We start from the raw sequence: 22,774 nt of genomic DNA, 5'->3' as shown, positions 1-22,774 counted from the left end.
CCCGGACACAGACTACCGAGCTCTCGTCTTACGATGCTCTTCAGCCCTTTCCGTTAAGTGGCATGTAAGGCTCTGGAAAGCCTTCCCCTTCTACATGTGGGTGTGCTTTCCTTGGCAGCCAGCCAGAAGTTAAGGACAGCTAAAAGCTTTTAAAGGCTTTTTTCTTTCCCTTCCCCTCCCTGTGTGCTCGACAGCAGATCTCTGAGGGGTATGACATGAGGGCTTATTGGTTTCACGGCAGGCAGTCGCTCACCTCTTGAAACAGCTCCTGCCTCCCCAAAATTTGCTGTGTGTCGGGCAGGAGGGGGAGGGTAGGGCTTCTATCAGCTCTGGGGCTGCTAAGAGAGTTTCTCTAAAACTCCCAGGTGAACAGCACAGAAGGTACAAGAGGAAACGCACCAAGCTCGTCAGCACAGCCCTGCCAGCCCTGCGGCAGGCGAGCTCCCCAAAGCTGCTACTGCTGGCTAGCCCTGGGCCACACCGAGGGCCCCGTGCTTCCGAAAAGCAACCGCTTGCCTCCGAGATCCGCAGGCTGAACAACGGCTTGGTAAGCACCAAAGGTGACTACAGTTTCTCTGAAGGAGGATAAGGCCAAAGTGGACACCAACCACAAACCTACGCCAAAGATGGGGTCCCAGGGGTCTCGCTCCTACGCCGTGGCTGCCGCCGGCCGCTCGCCTGCCCCTTTCCCGAGGAATATTGCTTTGACTTTAGGAAGAGAGACGCGGACGCTCGCATCGCGCCCCGCGGCGGGGAGGGAGGGAACCTGGGCCCTGAACAGAGGAAATGGAACACAAGCATTCACCTCACGCTTCAGTCAGACTGTTCTGAGACCGTAGACAAAATGAAAAGCAGCAGCGTAGCATCTATGTATCCAGGTATGTATTTATATAATATATACACACACACATGCTCAGGTAGAGCCAGCCTGCCTACGGGCCAGCAGGTACGGAGCACTGGCGAGAGCACTTGGATCTGCAGTTTATTCACGTTCTAACAATGGGAAAAAACCCAAAACAAAACCAAACCATAATGGCAACGTGGCAGCAATAAATAGAAGTAAAAAAAAAAAAGAATCAGAAAGAACAAAAGCAAGAGGTTAAAAAACCAAATAAACCCAGGAAAGGCAAAAAAGGGGAAACTAAACACAGGTTTAAAGCTCAGGGCTGCTGGAGAAGGTGGCGTCCTGCAAGTTAAAACTGCAGTTGAAAAGGGAAATGAACACGGTACAAAACAAACCAAGCAGACTTGTTACAGTTCACATTATAAACCCACCCCCCCCCGTGTCCTCTCCCTCTCTGCACCTTGGGCAACAGGAAAGCCTGCTCCAATCTACAGCCTGGGTGTGGGGCGGGGGGGGGGGGGGGAACCCCAGAAAGAAACAAACGGCAACAAAAAACCCCCAAGGAAAACAACCCCACCACAGAGCCAAGATTTCAGTGGCCGCTTCCCCCAAAAGTCCTGTAGCATCCCTGCTTGGGTCCTCGCCCCCTCTGAGGACTTTGTTCATCTGCTCTTCTCTGCTGAAGATGGGAGGAGCTGCTTGAGTAAAGCCAGCTGCTTGTGTTCATGCATGTGTGTGTATTATATTATACAGAGCCCACCCGGGTGAGGCTTCTCCCACAGCGAGGCTGCAGCTTTCTTCATCGCTAGCACGGATTCTTTTACAACGACAGGCTTCCACTAGCAGTTCAAGCCTTAGACACGTGGCAACCCCTCCCCCCCACCCAACCCCACGGGCAGCCCTATTTTCCTACCATGCTGCCTGCTCCCCCCACCTCGGGGCAGTTCTTCAGCCAGCCCCGGGGTGGGGGGGTAGGGATTCACTGAGGAGAGAAACGCTGAGCTCTGCCCAACGACCCCTTGGCTAAGCTCCCGACCAAATTCAAGCTCTGCACTACAGCAAAGTCCAAAACTTCACTTCAAAATAAAATGGTAAAAAAAACACCAACCAACCAAAACCAAACAAAACAAAAACAACCCCAAAACAACAAACACAACAAAAACAACCAAGACCCCCCCTCCCCCCCCAAAATAATAATAAAAGAGGGGAGAGAAAAAAAAAGAGGTTTGGGGGTTTTGTGGGGTTTTTTCCTTCTTTCTGTTGGGGGAGGGAGAGAGGGAGGGAAGGAGGGAGGGAGGGAAGGAGGGAGGGAGGGAGGGAAGGAGGGAGGGAGGGAGGGAAGGAGGAAGGGAAGGAGGGAGGGAGAGAGGGAAGGAGGAAGGAAGGGAGGGAGGGAAGAAGGGAGGGAGGGAAGAAGGGAGGGAGGGAAGAAGGGAGGGAGGGAGGGAAGAAGGGAGGGAGGGAGGAAGGAAGGGAAGGAGAGAGGGAGGAAGGGAAGGAGAGAGGGAGGTGGTGGGGGACATGAGGCTAGAATCCTGGTTCTGAAGTACACAACAGCCAACTTCCAAGATGAAGAGATTGTCGAGGGGGACAGACATTGGTTCGTTGTATTGCTCCACATTCCCTCCTCCTCCCCCTTTTCCCCTCCCTTCTCCCTCCCCCTTTCCCCCCCTCTCCCCCAACCTAAAGTCCCCCCTGCCCCTCCACACCCCCCCCCACCCCCTCCCGGCCCACCCTGCAGAGTGAGGATACAATGAAACTGGTTTTGTATTTATAGATATTTTACAAGGTTAAATAAGAACGACAATAATCATCAATCATCATCAGCATCGTCATCAATAAAAAAAATGGAACACTGAACTGAAGAGGGTTGGTTGGTTTGTTGGGTCATTTTTTTTTGTTTGTTTTGTTTTGTTTTGTTTGGTTTGGGGTTTTGGTTTTGGTTTTTTTTGTGTTTCTCCTCTTTTCAATTTGCTTTCCAAATGTGAGCAGTTGTGGCTGAGCAAGAACTCAAAAATTACTGGTGATTTTTTTTTTGTTTCTTTTGTTTTTGTTTTGTTTTGTTTTTTGTTTAATTTATTTATATTTTTTTGTTTTTGTTTTTGTTTTCCTCTCCCGTGCAGCTGGCTGCTTGGTACCGGTTCAGGTGGAGTTGGAGGCTGATGCTGTAGCTACACTATTGGTCTGAACTCGTTCTCCCGCGTTAACGTCTGCAAACGACAAGGCGAGAAGGAAGGGAAGAGAGAAGAGAAGGGAGGGGAAGGGGAAGGGAAGAGAGAAGAGAAGGGAGGGGAAGGGGAAGGGAAGAGAGAAGAGAAGGGAGGGAGAGGGGAGAAAAAAAACAACAACCAGCATTACCTCCAAGATACAGACACACATGGCACAGCAGCTACGGCATTCTCTGCACTGGAAAACCCCCAGCTCCCACCAAAGTGCTCTTTCAGTCAGGATATTCTCCAGCTATCAGCCCCAGGGATCAGTGCTGGGCCCCATGCTCTTTGATATCTTTATCGATGAGCTGGAGGAGGGCATTGAGTCCAGCATCAGTAAGTTGAGAGTGGTGAAGCCCTGGAATGGTTTGTCTAGGGAGGTGGTTGAGGCCCCATCCCTGGAGGTGTTTAAGGCCAGGCTGGATGAGGCTGTGGCCAGGCTGACCTAGTGTGGGGTGTCCCTGCCCATGGCAGGGGGGTTGGAACTAGATGATCCTTGTGGTCCCTTCCAACCCTGAATGATACTAAGTTTGCAGAGGACACCAAGCTGGGGGCAGGAGTTGATCTGTTAGAGGGTAGGAGAGCTCTGCAGAGGGACCTTGACAGGCTGGACAGATGGGCAGAGTCCAAGGCCATGAGATTAGTATCAGTATCACTAAGGTTGGAAGAGACCTCAAAGATCATCAAGTCTAACCTGTCACCACAGACCTCATATGACTAGAACACATCCAAATGCAGGGGTGTCCCTGCCCATGGCAGGGGGGTTGGAACTAGACGATCCTTGTGGTCCCTTCCAACCCTGAATGATACTACGATACATTGGCCACAGCAACCCCATGCAGTGTAACAGGCTGGGGTCAGAGTGGCTGGAGAGCAGCCAGGCAGAAAGGGACCTGGGGGGTGCTGGTTGACAGTAGGCTGCACACGAGCCAGCAGTGTGCCCAGGTGGCCAGGTGGGGGTTGGTCTCTTCTCCCAGGCAACCAGCACCAGAACAAGAGGACACAGTCTCAAGATGTGCCAGGGGAGGTTTAGGCTGGATGTTAGGAGGAAGTTCTTCACAGGAAGAGAGATTGGCCATTGGAATGTGCTGCCCAGGGAGGTGGTGGAGTCACCATCCCTGGAGGTGTTCAGGAAGAGACTGGATGGGGTGCTTGGTGCCATGGTTTAGTTGATCAGATGGTGTTGGGTGATAGGTTGGACTTGGATGATCTTGAAGGTCTTTTCTAAGCTGGTTAATTCTATTCTATTCTATGTCTGACTTCAGGGGTTGCAGGTGGAGCAGCTCATTTTGGGGACAGGATGAGAGTTGTGGACCCATGTGCCAATGCCCACATAGGCTCTAGAAGGTTCTGCAGGACATAACATTGCCCCCACAAGTGCTGTGTTGCCCGTGTTGCATTCCAGTAACTCTGAACTGCAAGACAGGGCAGACTAGCCTCGCAGCAGCTAATGCATCAAGGATGTGTGGCCGCTCCAAGGTTTGGTGCTGGGGTGTCCTGTGAGGCCTTCTCCTAACAGAGCTGCCTGCTGATCGTGCGAGTGAGCGCAGACAGTGCAGGCCACACCTCTGCTTCCCTGGCAGAAGCAGCCTGGGTGTTAATGTGGAATTCAGGCACTTCTTGCCTCAGAAAACGTCTTTCAAGTCTACTGCTTCCTTCTGTGTTGCTCAGCCAAAGTTGGATCTACCACCCTCTGAACTGCTGAAGCAGATTAGTGTCAAGGCCTGAAGCCAGTAAACAAGGTTTAGGCAAGCATATGACAATAGTTAGAGGATCAAGTCTCTACAGCAAACAGCCTACACCACCTTCTCTTCTCTGGGAGGAGCAGTGCTCCACAGAGTCAAGTCACAGGATCATAGAATCACTTTGGTTGGAAAAGAACTTGAAGATGAAGCCCAACCATTATCTAACTCTAGAGAGGCTGCTGCCAAACCATGTGCCTCAGCACCACATCTCTGTGTCTTTGAAACACCTCCAGGGACAGGGATTCCACAACCTCCACGGGGAGCCTGTTCCAGTTTTGAGAACCATTTCAGTGAAGAATTTTCTTCTAAAAGCCAACATAAACCTCCCCTGGTACAACGTGAAGCTGTTTCCTCTCAAGTTGAAGTTCATTCCAAGAAAACCCAGGGACTGCAAAGAAACACCCAAAGGCAATTGGCTGTATCTGTGTTCTCATGGCTCACATGCATTAGGCATCTCCTCTAAAGCAGTTGTTCTTAGCATGAGGGGAGTTGGCAAGGGAGGGAAAAACAGAACTGCACCAACTTCATCTGGAGCCATTCTATGTGGCATCTAATGAAGGTGGTGGCAGAAAGGTAAGAGGATGAATGGTTAAACACATGAAATAATAAATATGGGATGGTTAACAGTCACTAAGAGGTTTTCTACAGGAGATTGTCATGCATTTCTGCTGCTTGGTTTAAGCAAAACCATCAACACTACAACAGGGTAAAAAAACAGGAAGACTTCTTATCTCAGCACAGAAGAGGGCAGGCTGGGCAAATAGTGCATTTGGAGAGACAGAGGGAAAAGGGCTCATAAAAAGAAAGAACAGATTTACTGAGCACAGACTGGAGTACACTATGACTAGCACAAGTAACAGGCATGGCAGAAGACAACTGGTGGGCAGTGGGGGAGCAGTGGTACTTCTCCAGCACAGAAGAGCTCTTGAGGCAACACAGCCTTGGGCAATGCTGCATGGCCACCTGCTAATGAAACTGCTCTCCTCTCCTGCCACACTAACCCGACTGTAGCTGGAACTGCAGCCACAAGTGAAGGTAAGAACACGAGGGAGAATCTGGAGATGGACAGTACTTGGCAAGTTACAAATTCAGTAACTTGAACATGAAATAGGAAATCAAACAGCAGCACCCAGCAACACAAGGGACAAGTGGGAAGAGAGGATGATGTCTATTTGAAAAGGAAATGCTGAGGAGGAGCATGTGGGAAGAAACTGAAATCCTCCTGTGGGCAGAGTATGCCAGACAGCTGCTCTGGGAGTTTCCCATTCCCTTCCCTCTCACCTCAAATTAATTGCAACCCCTCCCTCACAAAGGAATGGCCACTATGATGAAAAAGACAAAGCACCAAGGCAGCATGAGGACAGTACCAACGTTATCTGGGAGCTGTCCTTGCTCGTGAGGGAGGTCCTCCTGCGCGGAGAGTTCCCACGAAGGAGCAGCTCTGAAATCCCACAAGCATGCAGACCAACGATGAGCATGGCAATCAAAAGCAACCCAGCTGGACAGCTAACAGCCCACACTTTAAACTCTCACTGTGCCTGTTCTAGATTGCATTTTCAGGTATGGCTAAACTCCAATCAGTGCAACATCTGCCGTGCCTGATGCGAGCAGTCCAGCTGGAGCCTGTACCGCTGGCAGCGGATTTCTCTGTATGTGCACAGAAAGTGCTTGTATTTCATTTGCTGAAAGGAAATGTGCCTTTTGATCTCCTGTTCCTGAAGACAGCAGAGGCTGAAATTGTTATCATTACATTGCTACTGAGCAGAGATAAAGGGGAAAAAAAACAGAGACAAGGGGCTGGAGCCACTTCCTGTAACATATGCTCCCTTTCCGTCATCACTCAAAGGGGAGAGACATACACAGACCACTTGTTAAAAAAGAAACAAACCAGGTGATGCAACCCAACACCATTTATGTGGGGCTTTTCAGCACAACATACAGAAATCCACCCCAGACAGAGTGCAGAGCCTGCTCAAGGCTGTACTGGCTCCAAACAGGCAAGAAAATGCAGCAGTTTGACATTCTGGCTCGTTCTTTGACTCTGCATTGATGAGACGTTTGGGGGAACAAAGAGAGGTTTGTTCCAGCATCTCTTCACTAAAGCACCACAGAAAGAACACAACTGGAGTTTACTCCTCCTCACCAGCAGAAAACAGTGTTTGGGCCTGAGGGGAAAAAAATTGAGGCCTTCAGCAATGCTGTTAAAGCATCTGCTTTGTAAAGATCCCTGTGTCATGGGGGAAGCCCTGCTGGGGAGTGAGACTAGGAGCTGACACACAGCCTCCAGTACTGCGCAGAGGACTACAGAGCAGACTGTGGCTTGAGGTCAGGGCAGCCTCTTTGTCCTAAACTACCCATTCTGACACCTCTGCCTAGGGGTGCAAAGAAACCACATTGGGGCTTAAATGTCAGCTGCTTTCAAAAGTTCTTCCAGAGGGCAGAAGCATCTCTCACTGATGTAGAGCACCTCCTCCAATTCTGTTTTTGCCTCCAAGCAATGCCTGAACTTTCTTGGAAGGCAGGTGACACTCCCCAGAGAGCTCAAGGAAAGGAAAGATGGGGCTACAGTTCAGAGAAAGCCAGAGGCGCCAACTCAGTCTGAGAAAGCCCATTAGCACTAATGACAGCATTAGCTGGTTGGCTTTGTAACGCTGACACACTGTGCTGCTCATCTGCAAAGATACAGACACAAAACCACCACCAGCCTGGGAATTCTTACAGGACAGCTGACAGGACAAAGAGGAGAAGGAGGAGGAGAAAAGCTTGGTTTTCCTATCGTGGCAGCATATGGGATGTAGAAATCCAGAGCTTGTGGCAAAACTGGTGAGCCTGAAGCATGCAAGTTTTGCTCCTTGGACTGACGTGGGCACATCCCTGCTTGCAGACATCTCAGCACATTGCTTGTCCCTCTTGTCCTGCTACCCTGAATGCACTCAGTCTTATTTTATGGAGCACTGTGGTGCTTTTCAGCTGCCAGGCACCGGCAGGTAGCACCAGCTCTAATCTCTTTTGTTGCTGAAAGTTCAGGCAGACACTGCATTGGGGATTACAGGGGATCAGCACAGCGGGATGCCTCAGCCGATGACCCCAGCGCCCCTGCTGCCGCAACTCCCCTGCAGATGGCAATTACACTCTTCCCGTCCTAACGCTGACTAACAGAGAGGGAACTACTGCTGCTGGCTGATCCGGGAAGGAAAACGTGTAGTCATGTGAGCAGCCACACATTCAGCTGGGTCTGCATGCTCCCCTCTAAGATGCTGTGGCTGCACAGCTATGAAACCATCCTCCTCCAGGGAGATCAAGCCAGCGTCCACACGAGTCAAGCTGCAGTGGGATTCCTCATCAGCAGCCGACAGTATAGTTCACAGAGAGCTGGCACACCATTTCAAGCAGAGCCCAACAACTCCCTTTTCCTCCACTTTGATTTAGATGTCCCACTAACAGTGACAAGGGACAGTCAGGTGAATTCAAGGCTTCACACACTGACTGCAAAGCCAGGTTCCATTTGTACAGTCCAGCTTTAAGCCTCAAGAGAAGAGGAAACGTACAACGAAGGCAGGTTTTTAACACTCAGAAACTAGCTGCAATAACTCCCCTACAACTGTGATCATGCTTACTGTTACATCAGTCTTGAAATCATCACTGTGAATCTATCAGTTAACCAAAATTACTCACTTTCAGTAACTTTAAGAATGCAGATGTGTGCCACCTGGCTTGGTGCAAGGGCTGCTGGCTTCATGACACTCAGCCTGTTAACGTGGCATGTTGAAGAGCAAATTTTTCTCTCTCAACACCACACCACTAAGTCTCCTGGCAAACACCACTTTGGGAGATTTTGGACAAACAGACCTAATTGTTCTAGTTATTTTCCAGCTATGACCCTGCCTCAGTGCATGACAAAATGCAGTGCTTCACCAGCACCAGAACAAGGGGACACAGTCTCAAGCTGCGCCAGGGGAGGTTTAGACTCAAGGTGAGGAGAAAGTTCACCGAGCGAGTTGTTTGTCATTGGAATGTGCTGCCCAGGGAGGTGGTGGAGTCACCGTCCCTGGAGGTGTTCAAGAGGGGATTGGACGTGGCACTTGGTGCCATGGTCTAGTCATGGGGTCTGTGTTGATAGGTTGGACTCGATGATCCTTGAGGTCATTTCCAACCTTAGTTATACTGTGATACTGTGATACTTGCTCTGTCAGGAAGCTGAGGTTCTGACATGGCTGCACACCAACATGACAGCTATGAAAATGGAGTAGCTATCTGCTACCAGGTAACAACAACTCACCATAGGTTATCCACAGAGATGCTCTAGCACTCTGCACTTCAAATGTAGGTGCACCTATGCCTCAAAGCTTACAGAGTAGGCAACTACCCTGGCTATAACAAGGGACACTCAAACCACAGTATGGGTTCTGCGTGCTAGAGGGAGGCAGAAGTTACACACTGTAATGTGAATGACAGTTGCATCTAACTTGCTTTGCCCTTTGCATTGCCCCAAGAGCTACATTTTGTTGCACCTTCACCACTCAAAAGAGTAGTGTGTGGATGTGTACTGCTTAGTCACACAAGCAAATATTCTGCAGAAAGTCTCCTGCCCATTGGGATGCCCTGGGTTAAGGTGGGGGAATTGCTCCTACGCTGCTTTAGCAGCTACTGAAGAAACAGAAATTCAGTGCCCTAGGATGGGTGGGGAGTAGTAAAGGGAAAGAAGTGACCTCTTAAAAATATCCTGCTAAGTGTGTAACATCAGCATGCACACAACAGATGAACAGGGCCCAATGCTAAAAATCACAGCTCTGATGAAGCTCCCAGCACCTGCTGTGAGAACCCCACGTGAGTAAGAAACTACTGAGCAGCTGTGCAGCAGAAACCCAAAGCTGCAAGTTGCCCAGGACTGAACTTTATTTCATAACTTCTTTCAAGGCTGCCAGGATACTTTTTTCTTTGGCTTTTGAACAAGAGGACCTATCCCAAATCAGCAGTGCTTGCAAACAGGGGGTTTGAAAGTATTGGTGTCAATAAGTTGTTGGGGTTTGGGAGCTTTTGTTTGCTTGGGTTTGTACGTGTCGTATTTAGGGCTCAGCCTAAACCCCACATGGACTCTTGGAGAATGCTGGGTGAAAACAGATTCCTTAACCCCACTAATTCCTCAAAGCTTGTATCTTGGCAAAGAGAGCTCCTGAAAGGCATGAAAAGGACATTAAATGGAGCAGTAATTCTCAGAAGAGCTACAAATCATTTTCCATGTTTGATTTTGTAGCTTTATGATTACTTTTACTACTCTCTCTGCTCCCCACTCCCCTGCTCTCAAGCAACAGATGCACACAGAAGGGAAACAGAGCACATGACTGTTTGCACAATACTGCCAAGTGTGTGAAACAAACACCCTAAACCTGAAAACAGCAATTCTGCTTTCTCCTGAACGTGAAGCACACAGATTGTACAGGCTCTACCTTGTATCCACTCTGACTTTAGTGTCAGAGTCAAGCCTCATCTTTCAAACCTGGCTGCATCTATCCATCCTGAGCATGACAATACTTTCTGTACAGCACTGGTTGGACCAGGTGCATCAGGTAGCAAGCAGCTGTTCAGCACATCCACCTGCAAATGCTTTCCTGCACGTTTCAAGGAAGCCTTTTTAATTAGGGCTTCTCCTTATCAGCTATCTTACGTTCAGTGAGTGTCCTGCACCTCAGAAGGGGGTCACAGCCCTTGTCCAATGGGACTGAGGAGCATCCAGGATATGTGTGGAAGCACACCCATTTTGCAGCCTACCTCTGGCTGCCCAAGCCCTGAGACAGCTGGCTGGTGTGCTGACTCAGAGGAGGAGTGCCATGTACTGAATCACCTCTGCCACATCCTGCTGCACCTGGGATTTTCCCTGGGAGTCTTGCAACTGGTATCACCAGGCTTTTAAGCTTTCACTGGGAACAGAATGCAATATGGAGTGGGCTAGAGGCCAACAGTCAGCTTTTAAAAGGTTCTGGATAGAAACTTGAGAGGGGACATGAGAGGTAAAAAGAAGTTCACTCAGTGCTTTGTGAAAACCCAAAAGTGTCTGCCTTGTGCTCAAGGATGACACAAACAAACTTGGTAAGAACTGAAACTGCTTAGATGAAGCAGTAAGTACAACTGACTGAACTCCCAAACTGGACTCTTAAGTGCTAATGCCTTTGGGGGCAAAAAACCCCAGATCCTCTCCATCCCAGCTCCATGGAGGCCACATGTACTAAGCCAGCTGCTGCTTCTCTTCCTAAGCATCACAAACTCACGCTCCAAGTCAGGATTAGTTTTAGACTGGCTGAAAACTCAGAAATTAGGTGCAAGCTGATCCACACAATTTGCTAAAAAGCAGGTGAGAATGTTTTTTTAGTAGTGGAAGTCTCAGTGAGAAGGATCAAACAACTAAAAGGTTGAAGGCAGAGCTTAAGCACCCTGAGGTAGGATGTGGGTTGGTGACCTCAGCTAGCAGCCAAACTGGCACCTATCAAGACTGAATTTCAGGTGATGCTGAACAAACCCTTCTTCCCTGTTCACCCCAAGGGTCAAGGTAGCTTGCAGGCCTCAGCAGAAGGAAGGTGCCAAGCCAGAGGCAGCATGGGTGGGGAAGGAGGAAGTGGGGGAGAGAGGAAGGGAGGGAGGTGTTCTCACCTGAGGCCGCTGTAGCATTTGTAGGGGTTGAAGCAGCTGCTTGGTTCCGGGCATGAGCAGGGATGAGGATCGAAGCCAGAGATGGGTTACTTGACAGTTCTAGAAGGGAGGTGGAACAAACAAGAGTTAGCTCATCACCTACAGAGTGCCCCACATGCAGGCTCAACTCCTTGGGTTCCCCACTCCCCCCCCCCCCCCAGCAGCAACCTCAGGCACAACACATGCCCTTACAGCCAAAGGTCACATTACATTTTCATCTCTGCTGACCAACAAGAAGTACAACCACAATGGTATCTGGCATGACAACCTCCAGAGTAAGACTGTCAGAACTACAAGTAGTGGTGCAAGGGAGCTGTTTCCTAGAGAAAGACAGTGGCTTGGGAGCAAAGAACCAGCCAGGCCTGTTCCTTATCAAGGGCCTGATAATGTCATTTCCTTCTGAGCACTGGAAGGACTCTCTTCACAAACTCACTTGCAGTCAAGTCTCAAGGAGAAGGTTGGTAACAGCAGTGCTGCTTTGGGCACTGGTTCAGCAAGCAAGTGAGCAGCTGGGACAGTTGCTCCAAGAGCTTCAGGGATTCAGTTCTTTGGCTCACTCAATCACCCCTTTCCTCAAGGACTCAGGAACCCAAGACCAATCTCTCCTTGACCAAGGCCAAGAAGTAAGATGTCCTTTAAATCCACAAAGAAAAGCAAAGGGAATTGGTCTGCTGGGCAATTTAAGTAGACAACAAAATGATGCAATCATTCTTTCTGAAGACATTAACCAAAGAAAAAATAGTCCTGTCTTGTAGGCTCCAAAACTAATATAGCTTCAATGTGTGTCAGAAGGAGAAACAGGCATCTCACAGGCACAACTGTGGGAGGATTAAGGGCAACACACCGCCAACAAATGACAATCTTCTGGCACCCTTTCAAGAGAATTCAGTGCCTTGCAGAAGGAGGGACTAAGCTTAGGCAAGACACGTCCTGTTTATTTCAGACAAAGGAATGATTGGCTGTCCCTTGAGAAAGCAACATCTGGTTGAAAGGATGTGAACGGTCACCTCATGTGAAGAGGCTGACTGAGTTTTGGAGCTCCTGGAGGTCACCTGGGGAAGTGAGAATAGACACCTTTCACACATGACCTCCAGATAGCAAGGGCTGTACAGAAACCCATCCAAATCACATCATGTGTTCAGTAAGGGGGCTTGTACACAGTCTTAAATTACTTGGCCTTGTATTTAAGAGGTTATTGCTTTTCTTTAACATGAGCTTTAAACTTAGGGCCTAAAGGGATCAGTAGGCTAGAGGGTGATTTATTCCCTCCGCCCCCCCAATTAAGATACATTAGGCTTCTTTACTGCTAGGAGGGCCAGATGCAGAAGGCTCTTGCCTGCTTGTAAGCCTCTTATTACTACACATTTTGAGACTGTGTTTCAGAACTTCAGTCTAGAACCAAAGAGAAGTTGCAATGCTCCCTGCATACCCATACAAGCTATTCTGTAACACTCCATTCAGGTCTAAGACTGAGCTAGTCCTTCTAGAAAGCCTCAGTACTCACAACATATAGGATAGGATAGGATAGGATAGGATAGGATAGGATAGGATAGGATAGGATAGGATAGGATAGGATAGGATAGGATAGGATAGGATAGGATAGGATAGGATAGGATAGGATAGGATAGGATAGGATAGGATAGACCAGGTTGGAAGAGACCCTCAAGATCATCATGTCCAACCCATCAACCAATCCAACACCACCTAATCAACTAAACCATGGCACCAAGCACCCCATCAAGTCTCCCCCTGAACACCTCCAATGATGGTGACTCCACCACCTCCTTGGGCAGCCCATTCCAATGGGCAATCACTCTCTCTGTATAGAACTTCTTCCTAACCTCCAGCCTAAACCTCCCCTGGCGCAGCCTGAGACTGTGTCCTCTTGTTCTGGTACTGGCTGCCTGCACAAACACTAATCTTCAAATCCACATGTGACTACTGCAGAATTCACATATTTGTAATAGCATTCAGAATTCACAAGCCTCCATTTTAAATGGGGAAACAAACTGAAGCAACAGGAATCCTCGAGTGTTGAAGCTGAACACCAGTGATAAACTGATACTTCAATACAATCTTGAGCATTAGCTGCTCTGTGCTAACAAACATTGCTCCTTCAGTGTTTTTTCCAAAGCCACTTCTCAGATCTGTTGTACCTGGGAATCTGCTGTTTACCTCACTCCTCTGAAAGTTTCTACTACCTCAGCATTATTTTCTGCTCATCACTGGCAGCAACACGGGGCTGTGACCAAAACAAAGTCAGAGCTAAAACTTCAAGGAAACCAAATCACAGCTACTACCTACTGGTGCTAAGTGGTGCCTTGAGGTTGCAGCTATAGAACTCCTGCATCACTGCAGGCAAAGAACCACTGCAATGGCACTACAAGCCCCTTCTCATTCCTCCTGTATGTCTGTCTAATGCTGTCAGAACACCTCCTTATGCAAGGCCAGCTCATGGCAAACGTGGCTTTGTCCTTTTAAAGGCAAATATAACCATGGCTCTGGAGCTACCTTAAACAGCTTGCATGAAGACCAGAAGACTGATCCTGCTCCCTTCTCAAACCCCACATTATCTTTGTTGGTATGAAGTTCCTTACATTCAACATGCTCCAATTGTCTTGATGCCTCACTTAAGAGGAGCAAGCCAATTTAGACAAGAAATAACCAAAGCAAATGGAACTCTTGGCTGAAGTTTAATAGTTTCGCTTGAGAACTTGTTTGAACTTTTGTTCTGTCCTATTTTTGCAGCCATCCTGTCTGTAAGGACAAGATATTTCAACACCAAGGAGAAGCTTGACCTGTGGTGTATCTAAAGCCTGTATTTTAAGTATTGAGTACCTTTATTCCCAGTGATTTCCAGCACATTATTTGGACAAGCTGTTGAACTGTAGCCTGCTTATCTAAATCAAACTTGGGTTAATTACAACCAATAGTGCTGCAAGGTGGTACTGTGACCAAGGCAATCCAGACAAAGTTTTCAACACCATGTGAAGAGCAGCTATACCAATTCATCTCTGAGGCTAAACTCCCATTCACATCAGCTGGGAGAAAAGCTTTGGCTTTCTCCTGGATCCAGTCACACCATTGGCAGCCAGTTTACACCTCAGAAAAAGAGAAGGAATGAAATTGTCCAGCTCTGCTAGAACACAAGATCATCTGTGTGTCCCAAAGGCAAGAAAACACTTACAGCTTGGAAACACTGCAGTGCTCTTTCTCAGTGTTGGTATATTCGATATAGCAACACCCTCAGAATCCCCTGGAACGATGAGCCTTGTGCCACGTGTGCTTTGTCACACTAACAAACTTACCATAGAATCATAGAATCAGTCAGGGTTGGAAGGGACCACATGGATCATCTAGTTCCAACCCCCCTGCCATGGGCAGGGACACCCCACACTACATCAGCCTGGCCACAGCCTCATCCAGCCTGGGCTTAAACACCTCCAGGGACAGGGCCCCAACCACCTCCCTGGACAACCCATTCCAGGGCTTCACCACTCTCATGGGGAAGAACTTCCTCCCCACCTCCAGCTTCATTCCATTCCCCCTAGTCCTATCACTCCCTGAGATCCTGAGCAGTCCCTCCCCAGCCTTCCTGTAGGCCCCCTTCAGATACTGGAAGGCCACAATGAGGTCACCTGGGAGCCTTCTCTTCTCCAGACTGAACAGCCCCAACTCCTTCAGTCTGTCCTCACAGCAGAGGTGCTCCAGCCCTCTGCTCATCCTCGTGGCCCTTCTCTGGACACCTTCCAGCACCTCCAGATCCCTCTTGGAATAGGGGCTCCAGAACTGGAGGCAGTACTCCAGGTGGGGTCTCACCAGGGCTGAGCAGAGGGGGAGAATCACCTCCCTTGCCCTGCTGGCCACACTTCTCCTGATGCAGCCCAGGATCTGATTGGCTTTCTGGGCTGCAAGTGCACACTGAGAGCTCCTGTTGAGCTTCTCCTCCACCAGCACCCCCAAGTCTCTGTCCCCACAAAACAAAGCACAAGCTTTGTTTTCCTTTCTTTCCCCCTCCACATGCCCTGAGCAGCAATATTCCAACTGGCATGCAAATGGTCCTACTCATGATTTCTGGTCACACTGAAAGAGTTTGGTTAAAAATGAAAGGGTTGTTAAATAAAACCAACCAAACAAAATTTCTCCTTTTAAAGGTCATGACCTAGTCTCATAAAAAATAGTAATAAAAAAAATAATCAGAAATCACCCCCCCCAAACCCAACAAGACCAAAACACTTCAGCAAAAAAAGCCATTAAGGAGCCTGATAACCATTCCTAAGTGCTGAATCACAGACAAATCTTAAGTCTTTAACGGCCAGCACGGAGTGACAGTAACATCTGTGCCCCAGCACAAGCACTGCCACATTACAAGGCATTTAGGAAATGGTTGTCACTCCACAGATTGAGTGAAAATTCAGGTTCTAAAGGAAAAAGTGCTTTCTGTCTTGCAGCTGTAACAGCCATGGACCTGCAGCTCTGAGGCTAGTGGAGAAACCTCTTTGGTCAAAGTAATTTTTTCCAACCCCAATTAGGCAGCCAACAGCTGTTTAAAGACTACAAGAAACTTCAAAGGCATGACACAAAGAATGACCAGATAAAGCTACCTCCAACAGATCTCATCTCTGCAATGAAGGAAGCACCTGCAGGCTCCACAAGTAGTGCACTATGATCTTTATGTTCCATACACTCTCGCTGCTTTCCCCCTCCGGCTCCTCAGCTCTATCTGAACAGCATCAGTACCCAGATCAGCACATTGGCTGCTTTCTGAAAAATCAATCCAAGGCATCACCAGTGGTCAGGTTCATGTTGTTTCTAAGAGCTTTGCCCTCAGGCCTTCTGCAGCTACCTCCTACTTCATGAATTTCAAGCAACTGGTGATAGCCAAATGAAACACTTACTCTAAAACTTAATATCGCCTGTTGAAAACAAACGCTGCTCACAACAAAAGGGTGTCTTTCATCACCTTTCAAATTACCACAGATGACTTAACCTGAGTCACTCTCTGATTGCCAATGCTCTGGATGCTCCTCCCAGTTGGGATTCCTGCTTTGGACTGGCCAATTTGATGGGACCTTGCACAGTCTGGGTAAAGAGCGAGAACTGCACAGTGGTCACAGGAGAAGCAAAGGCTTCTTGTTTATCTTCAGCTTGCAGTCAGGCTCACTGCTGCACATTTACTAACTACAAAGCTCTTAAAAATCACTGTGGTAAGCCATGTATTCATTTACTTTAAACACCACCTAGTTTTGGGTGGGGTTTTTGTTGTTTTGGTATTGGGGGGGGGGGGGGGGGTTGGGTGTATGTGTTTTTTTGTTGGTGAAGAGGAGACTCAGGGGTGACCTTATTGCTCTCTCCAACTACCTGAAGGGAGGTTGTAGCCAGGTGGGGGTTGGTCTCTTCTCCCAGGCAACCAGCACCAGAAGAAGAGGACACAGACTTAGGCTGCACCAGAGGAGGTTTAGGCTGGATGTTAGGAGGGAGTTCTACACAGAGAGAGTGATTGCCCATTGGAATGGGCTGCCAGAGGGGGTGGTGGAGTCACCATCATTGGAGGTGTTCAGGAACAGACTTGATAGGGTGCTTGGTGCCATGGTTTAGTTGATTAGGTGGTGTTGGGTGATAGGTTGGACATGATGATCTTGAAGGTCTCTTCCAACCTGGTCCTGTCCTGTCCTGTCCTATCCTGTCCTGTCCTATCCTGTCCTGTCCTGTCCTGTCCCGTCCCATCCCATCCCATCCCATCCCATCCTATCCTATCCTATCCTATCCTATCCTATCCTATCCTATCCTATCCTATCCTATCCTATCCTATCATGTTGTTTTTTTTCCCCCTGCCTCCCCATTTTAGATAGCAAAGCTGATACTTGCCAGTGACAGAAGAATGCTTTTCTGAATCCTAAGAAAACAGCTCCACTGGAAGTGATTTTTTTTGTTTTTTAGCCATTCCCATGATTCATTGCACAAGGGAAGAGCACATCTGCTCCTCAGGATGGCTAAAGAGGAGCTTTACATTTAATTGAGCATTAGGGTAGCTTACCCAACTGTTTCCATGCTGCCTGGGTGGAAACCAGGGACATATTCTCAATACATACATTTATTTTTCCACTAAGGATTTAAAACCATGACTCACCACAGAGCTTTCCAACCCTTGTAAAAATCCCTGTTTGCATGTAGTAGATAGGCCAAATCTTACTGAAAACCAGGGAGAGATACTTTCAAAAACAGGGGGGAATCTGCTTTAAGCTATTGAGAGCAAAACCAACTACCTTAGGTACCAAAGATGTCCTTAGAAAGGGAAGGTAATTCATGAGTGCTGTGACAAGAAAGGACCTGTAACATAATTACTAAACTTAGATGCAGAAAGCAGTTAAGAAGACAGTGATTTGGAAGCACAAGCTCTTTTCTTGAGCACTAAGGTGATCTTGCTTTGGGAAATGTTTTAGTGTATTCAACATATTTACCTTCTGCAAGACAACCATTTGAAGTAAGCTATAAGCTTATTTCTCTGAGAAGAGAAGGGAAGGGAAGGGAGAAGGGAAGGGAGAAGGGAAGGGAGAAGGGAAGGGAGAAGGGAAGGGAGAAGGGAAGGGAGAAGGGAAGGGAGAAGGGAAGGGAGAAGGGAAGGGAGAAGGGAAGGGAGAAGGGAAGGGAGAAGGGAAGGGAGAAGGGAAGGGAGAAGGGAAGGGAGAAGGGAAGGGAGAAGGGAAGGGAGAAGGGAAGGGAGAAGGGAAGGGAGAAGGGAAGGGAGAAGAGAAGGGAGAAGGGAAGGGAGAAGGGAAGGGAGAAGGGAAGGGAGAAGGGAAGGGAGAAGGGAAGGGAGAAGGGAAGGGAGAAGGGAAGGGAGAAGGGAAGGGAGAAGGGAAGGGAGAAGGGAAGGGAGAAGGGAAGGGAGAAGGGAAGGGAGAAGGGAAGGGAGAAGGGAAGGGAGAAGGGAAGGGAGAAGGGAAGGGAGAAGGGAAGGGAGAAGGGAAGGGAGAAGGGAAGGGAGAAGGGAACAGACCAGACCAGACCAAGTTGGAAGAGACCTTCAAGATCATCATGTCCAACCTATCATCCAACACCACCCAACCAACTAAACCATGCCACCAAGCACCCTGTCAAGTCTCCTCCTGAACACCTTCTTGTGTTTTAACTGTAAAAGGACTCCACATGTTGAAAGAGAGCTCTGTTTCACATTTTGGCAGATAAGCACTGCAGACACTAAAGAGCCTGAAAAACGACATGGATGCTCACTGAGCCAAAAAGGTGTTTGGGGCTTTCAACAGCAAATGCACATAGATCTGCTCTTGCTCCAAGAGTGAGAACTGGCAGCTAATAACTAACAAAAATGTGCTCTGACATTAATTACTTGCATATTTCTCTACCATACTTCTCACATTCTCTGTCTTGGCAGGCAAAACTATTCAAGGGGAGGGTATCAGTTTTGTATTTCTGACTTCTGTGGGGAAAAAACAAAGTGAATGCTTTTAAAATTTGATACCAATCCTGCTTCAAATCAAAGCCTTGCTTGTCTGTCACTTCTGCTGTTCCCAAATGACCAAGTCAATGCAATGTCACATGACCATATAGCACATCAGGGCTGGACACCAAAACCTCTATTTATCCCTTATCAGGAAGCAAAATGGGCAGCACCACTGCAACCTCCCTGCCAAACCAAGTATCACAGCATCGCTAAGGTTTGAAGAGACCTCGAAGATCATCGAGTCCAACCTATCAACACAGACCCCATGACTAGACCATGGCACCAAGTGCCACATCCAAGCCCCTCTTGAACACCTCCAGGGATGGTGACTCCACCACCTCCCTGGGCAGCACATTCCAATGACGAATGACTCGCTCGGTGAAGAACTTTCTCCTCACCTCGAGTCTAAACCTCCCCTGGCGCAGCTTGAGACTGTGTCAGTCCTTGCTATGGCACTTCAGGTGTAAAGGAGCAGGATCATCTCCCAAATGATAATCTAATCTCCATGGTCCACTGATTGGGTATTTCACTCAAAACCACCAGCAGACATTGAACTGCAAATGCAAGCCTTCTTCATGCAATCACAGAATCAATAAGGCTGGAAAAGACCTCAGAGATCATCAAGTCCAACCTCTCACCCAACACCTCATGACTAACCAAACTTCAAGTGCCATGTCCAATCCTCTTTTGAACACCTCCAGGGATGGTGATTCCAACCCTTGGTACCCTGTATGAAATTTGAATCAGGGGCATCAGTCATCATGGAAATTCTAACCCATTTCTCCATGTTCTCTTCCTCTCTCTTTGAAGTGAATAGCTGGTTATGCAACCACTTAATAACCTCAGCCCTGCTCAGAGATCTTCACTTTTGAGAGAGTGTCACCTGCATTATTACAATGAACATTTCTCAAAGCACTTCTTCCTATATCAGGAACAGTGTGGCCAGCAGGAGCAGGGAAGTCATTGTGACCCTGTACTCAGCACTGGTTAGGCCACACCTTGAGTCCTGTGTCCAGTTCTGGGCCCCTCAGTTTAGGAAAGATGTTGAGTTGCTGGAAGATGTCCAGAGAAGGGCAACAAAGCTGGGGAGGAGTGTGGAGCACAGTTCTGTGAGGAGAGGCTGAGGGAGCTGGGGTTGTTTAGCCTGGAGAAGAGGAGGCTCAGGGGAGACCTTATTGCTCTCTACAACTACCTGAAGGGAGGTTGTAGCCAGGAGGGGGTTGGTCTCTTCTCCCAGACAAGCAGCACCAGAACAAGAGGACATGGTCTCAAGCTGTGCCCGGGAGGTTTAGGCTGGATGTAAGGAAGAAGTTTTTCACAGAAAGAGACTGGCCATTGGAATGTGCTGCCCAGGGAGGTGGTGGAGTCACCATCCCTGGAGGTGTTTAGGAAGAGACTGGATGGGGTGCTTGGCGCTATGGTTTAGTTGATTAGATGGTGTTGGGTGCTAGGTTGGACTTGATCTCAAAGCTCTCTTCCAACCTGGTTAATTTACTCTGTTCTAATTCTATTGAAGGCTTGCAGGCTACCTTGAGTGGTGAAGTTGAAGAGTGCAGGTTTCTCTCGCCCATTTGGTAGCTTGACGTTTGGGTCCCGTAGTTCGTCGAAGAAAGAATGCGCGCAGGCCTCCAGGGGCGTCAGGCGGGCGGTGGGGGTGTACTCCAGCAGACGGCTGCATAGCGCAATCGCTTCTGGCGGAGTGCGGGGCCGGAAGACCTGGGCGAGGAAACACAAGCACAAAACAAGCAAGGAGAAACGGGTTGTCTGAGTGTGCCTCTTTTCTCTGTTGACCAAAAGCAAGGCAGAGCAATTAAACCTCTCATTGCCCAACAAGCTGGAACAAACTTGTGGTTTGTGCTAATCAAAGTCCTCCAGTAAGTATGGGAAAATCCAGTTCCTGGGGTCGAGAAAGGGTTAATTGCAACCTCTTGCACTAGAGTGAAGGTGCAATGCCAGCAAGAGACTTCATGAGAGTGCACTCAGAAAAAACAACTTTAGGAACCAAGGGAAACTCATTCAAAAACCATGATACACACAGACAGGTGCTACCAGCCATGCATATGGGATGGAGTGGAGAGTGAAGGTGGGGTGGAAGGTTCAAATGAGCAGGATTCACTGAATGTAAACATTGAATAAGGTCCCGCTATGGTTTTTTGTTTGTTTCTTTGGGGGTTTTTGGCTAGTGAATGAAGTCTTATTCACATGGACTTTAGCAGGCAGGCAGGTCAGATTGTTGCTATGGAGGCTGCTGTTCAACTTTGGAGAACAACAAGGAAAGTACGGGTGGGGTGCAGGAAACGTCTAGCTCTAATTTGCAAGTTAGTCTCTGTGTGACCTTATTCTGGCAAATCATTCCCATAAGTTTGTTGGGGTAATTCCTGCACATTTGGTATTTGGAAGGACAGCTGAAAATTGTGTCAAAAGAACCAACTACTTTACTCCAACAGAATTTTTTTTACCTTGAGTGACTATAAAAAGGAGTCCTCCACTGCAGCTGTGTTTTAAACCTCCTAACAACCGCTCTACCCACCACTAATCACACCCTGCCTCTCCTTTCCTATTACATCTAAAGCAAAAGAGGAGGTGACCCAGATGGCCTCCTTAAGCACTTGTTTCTCACCAAGTTGCAGATGATACACAGACTGGGGGGAAAAAAGGAATGGGGAGGGTGCAAGTGTTAAGTTCCGAGGCCAGCATTTTTGGTAAGAACTGAACGAATCCAAAATGCTTTTGCACCAGTGCAAGTGAATCCAAGCCACACAGCACCAAGGAGCAAAAAACAGTGAAACAATTAAAAAAGATCAGTGCATGACATGCTAATTAATCACAGATGACAAACTTGAACAAGCAAATGTCCTTAAGTAAGTTTTAAACCAAAGACACATATGCTGTCTTGAAAGCAAATCAAGCATAAATGCTAAGTTCTCCAGGGACTGCAATTTTATCCCCTTGGTGCCCAGCTGGCACAGAAGCACCTGGGTTTGTAGCAGTGAGGGCTGCACTAACTTATGTGGGAGGTAATCCTGATCTGGGGAGTCAAAATCCAGATACCTAAAGAGCATGATTTATTTCTCTTAGCAGGTTACTCTGCTGCTTGGCAAAACAACCCAAAAGGTTGGGTTTTTTTTTCCATAATGATGAAAATAAAGGCTTTAGCTCAAGACTGCCGGCAGAGAACTGCTGATTGCTGTGCTGTGAATGTATGGTCATGTGGAGGGACAACAGAAGCTGCTTGTGCCTGCTGCCTGCAAAGCTTGGATCGCTGACCACGGTGCACTTGTATCACTCCTGAGTCGTGGCCTGACCAGAATAAAAATCAAAGACTGTCTCCAATTAAAAACAAACCAACCTGCTTATGTTTATAATGTTTGGGTTTTTTTTTCACTCCAAATGAGTAGGTCTTGAGGTAAACCCACAGAAGTGAAGCCACTTCATATTCAACACGAGGTTAAACTACTGAGGTGTCCCTCATGCACCTCTGCACTGATGTTTGATTTCCCATAGCTTGAAACTGAAGTGCTTCACTCTCAGCTGTGTTTTTTCCCTCAGGACAGCTCACTTATCAGCTACTATACAGACGTTTAAAAAGGGAGAAGGAAAAAAAACCTCTTTAAGGCAAGGACTACAAGCCTTTATCTTGAGCAAACTAGTAGATAGTCATAAATTTGTCATCTGTAAAAGAAGCTCTTATTTGTCTGCTCTTCAACTCCTAATTTTTAAGTCAGTAAAACCTTTACATGTTTCCTGAACCCTGCTGAGAACTGCTCAGCCTGCATTTAGATCTGCAGTTAGTCTCGTGGGTCAGGCAGCTTGCAAACTCTGCTCTAGG

General features: G+C 48.0%; 1 protein-coding gene across 2 annotated transcripts in view; it reads right to left on the bottom strand.

Annotated features, from left to right (window-relative positions):
* Nucleotides 1-2,604: 2,604 nt before the first annotated feature.
* The window catches only part of GSK3B (glycogen synthase kinase 3 beta), a 198,187-nt gene continuing 178,017 nt past the window's right edge, over nt 2,605-22,774 (bottom strand). For both annotated transcript variants that reach the window (XM_068165938.1, XM_068165939.1), the window contains 3 exons: nt 20,475-20,661; nt 11,445-11,543; nt 2,605-3,054 (listed from right to left, as the gene is read on the bottom strand). In XM_068165938.1, the coding sequence (XP_068022039.1) occupies nt 2,987-3,054; nt 11,445-11,543; nt 20,475-20,661 (354 nt within the window). In that variant the 3' untranslated portion in view covers nt 2,605-2,986. The remainder of the gene's footprint in view (nt 3,055-11,444; nt 11,544-20,474; nt 20,662-22,774) is intronic.

This window comes from Melanerpes formicivorus, unplaced genomic scaffold (genome assembly GCF_026170545.1).
Source record: "Melanerpes formicivorus ecotype bairdi unplaced genomic scaffold, bMelFor1.0.p_v2 SCAF_95, whole genome shotgun sequence".
Lineage (NCBI taxonomy): Eukaryota > Metazoa > Chordata > Aves > Piciformes > Picidae > Melanerpes > Melanerpes formicivorus.
Note: the sequence above shows the minus strand (reverse complement) of the source record. Positions and strands in the feature narration are given on the sequence as shown.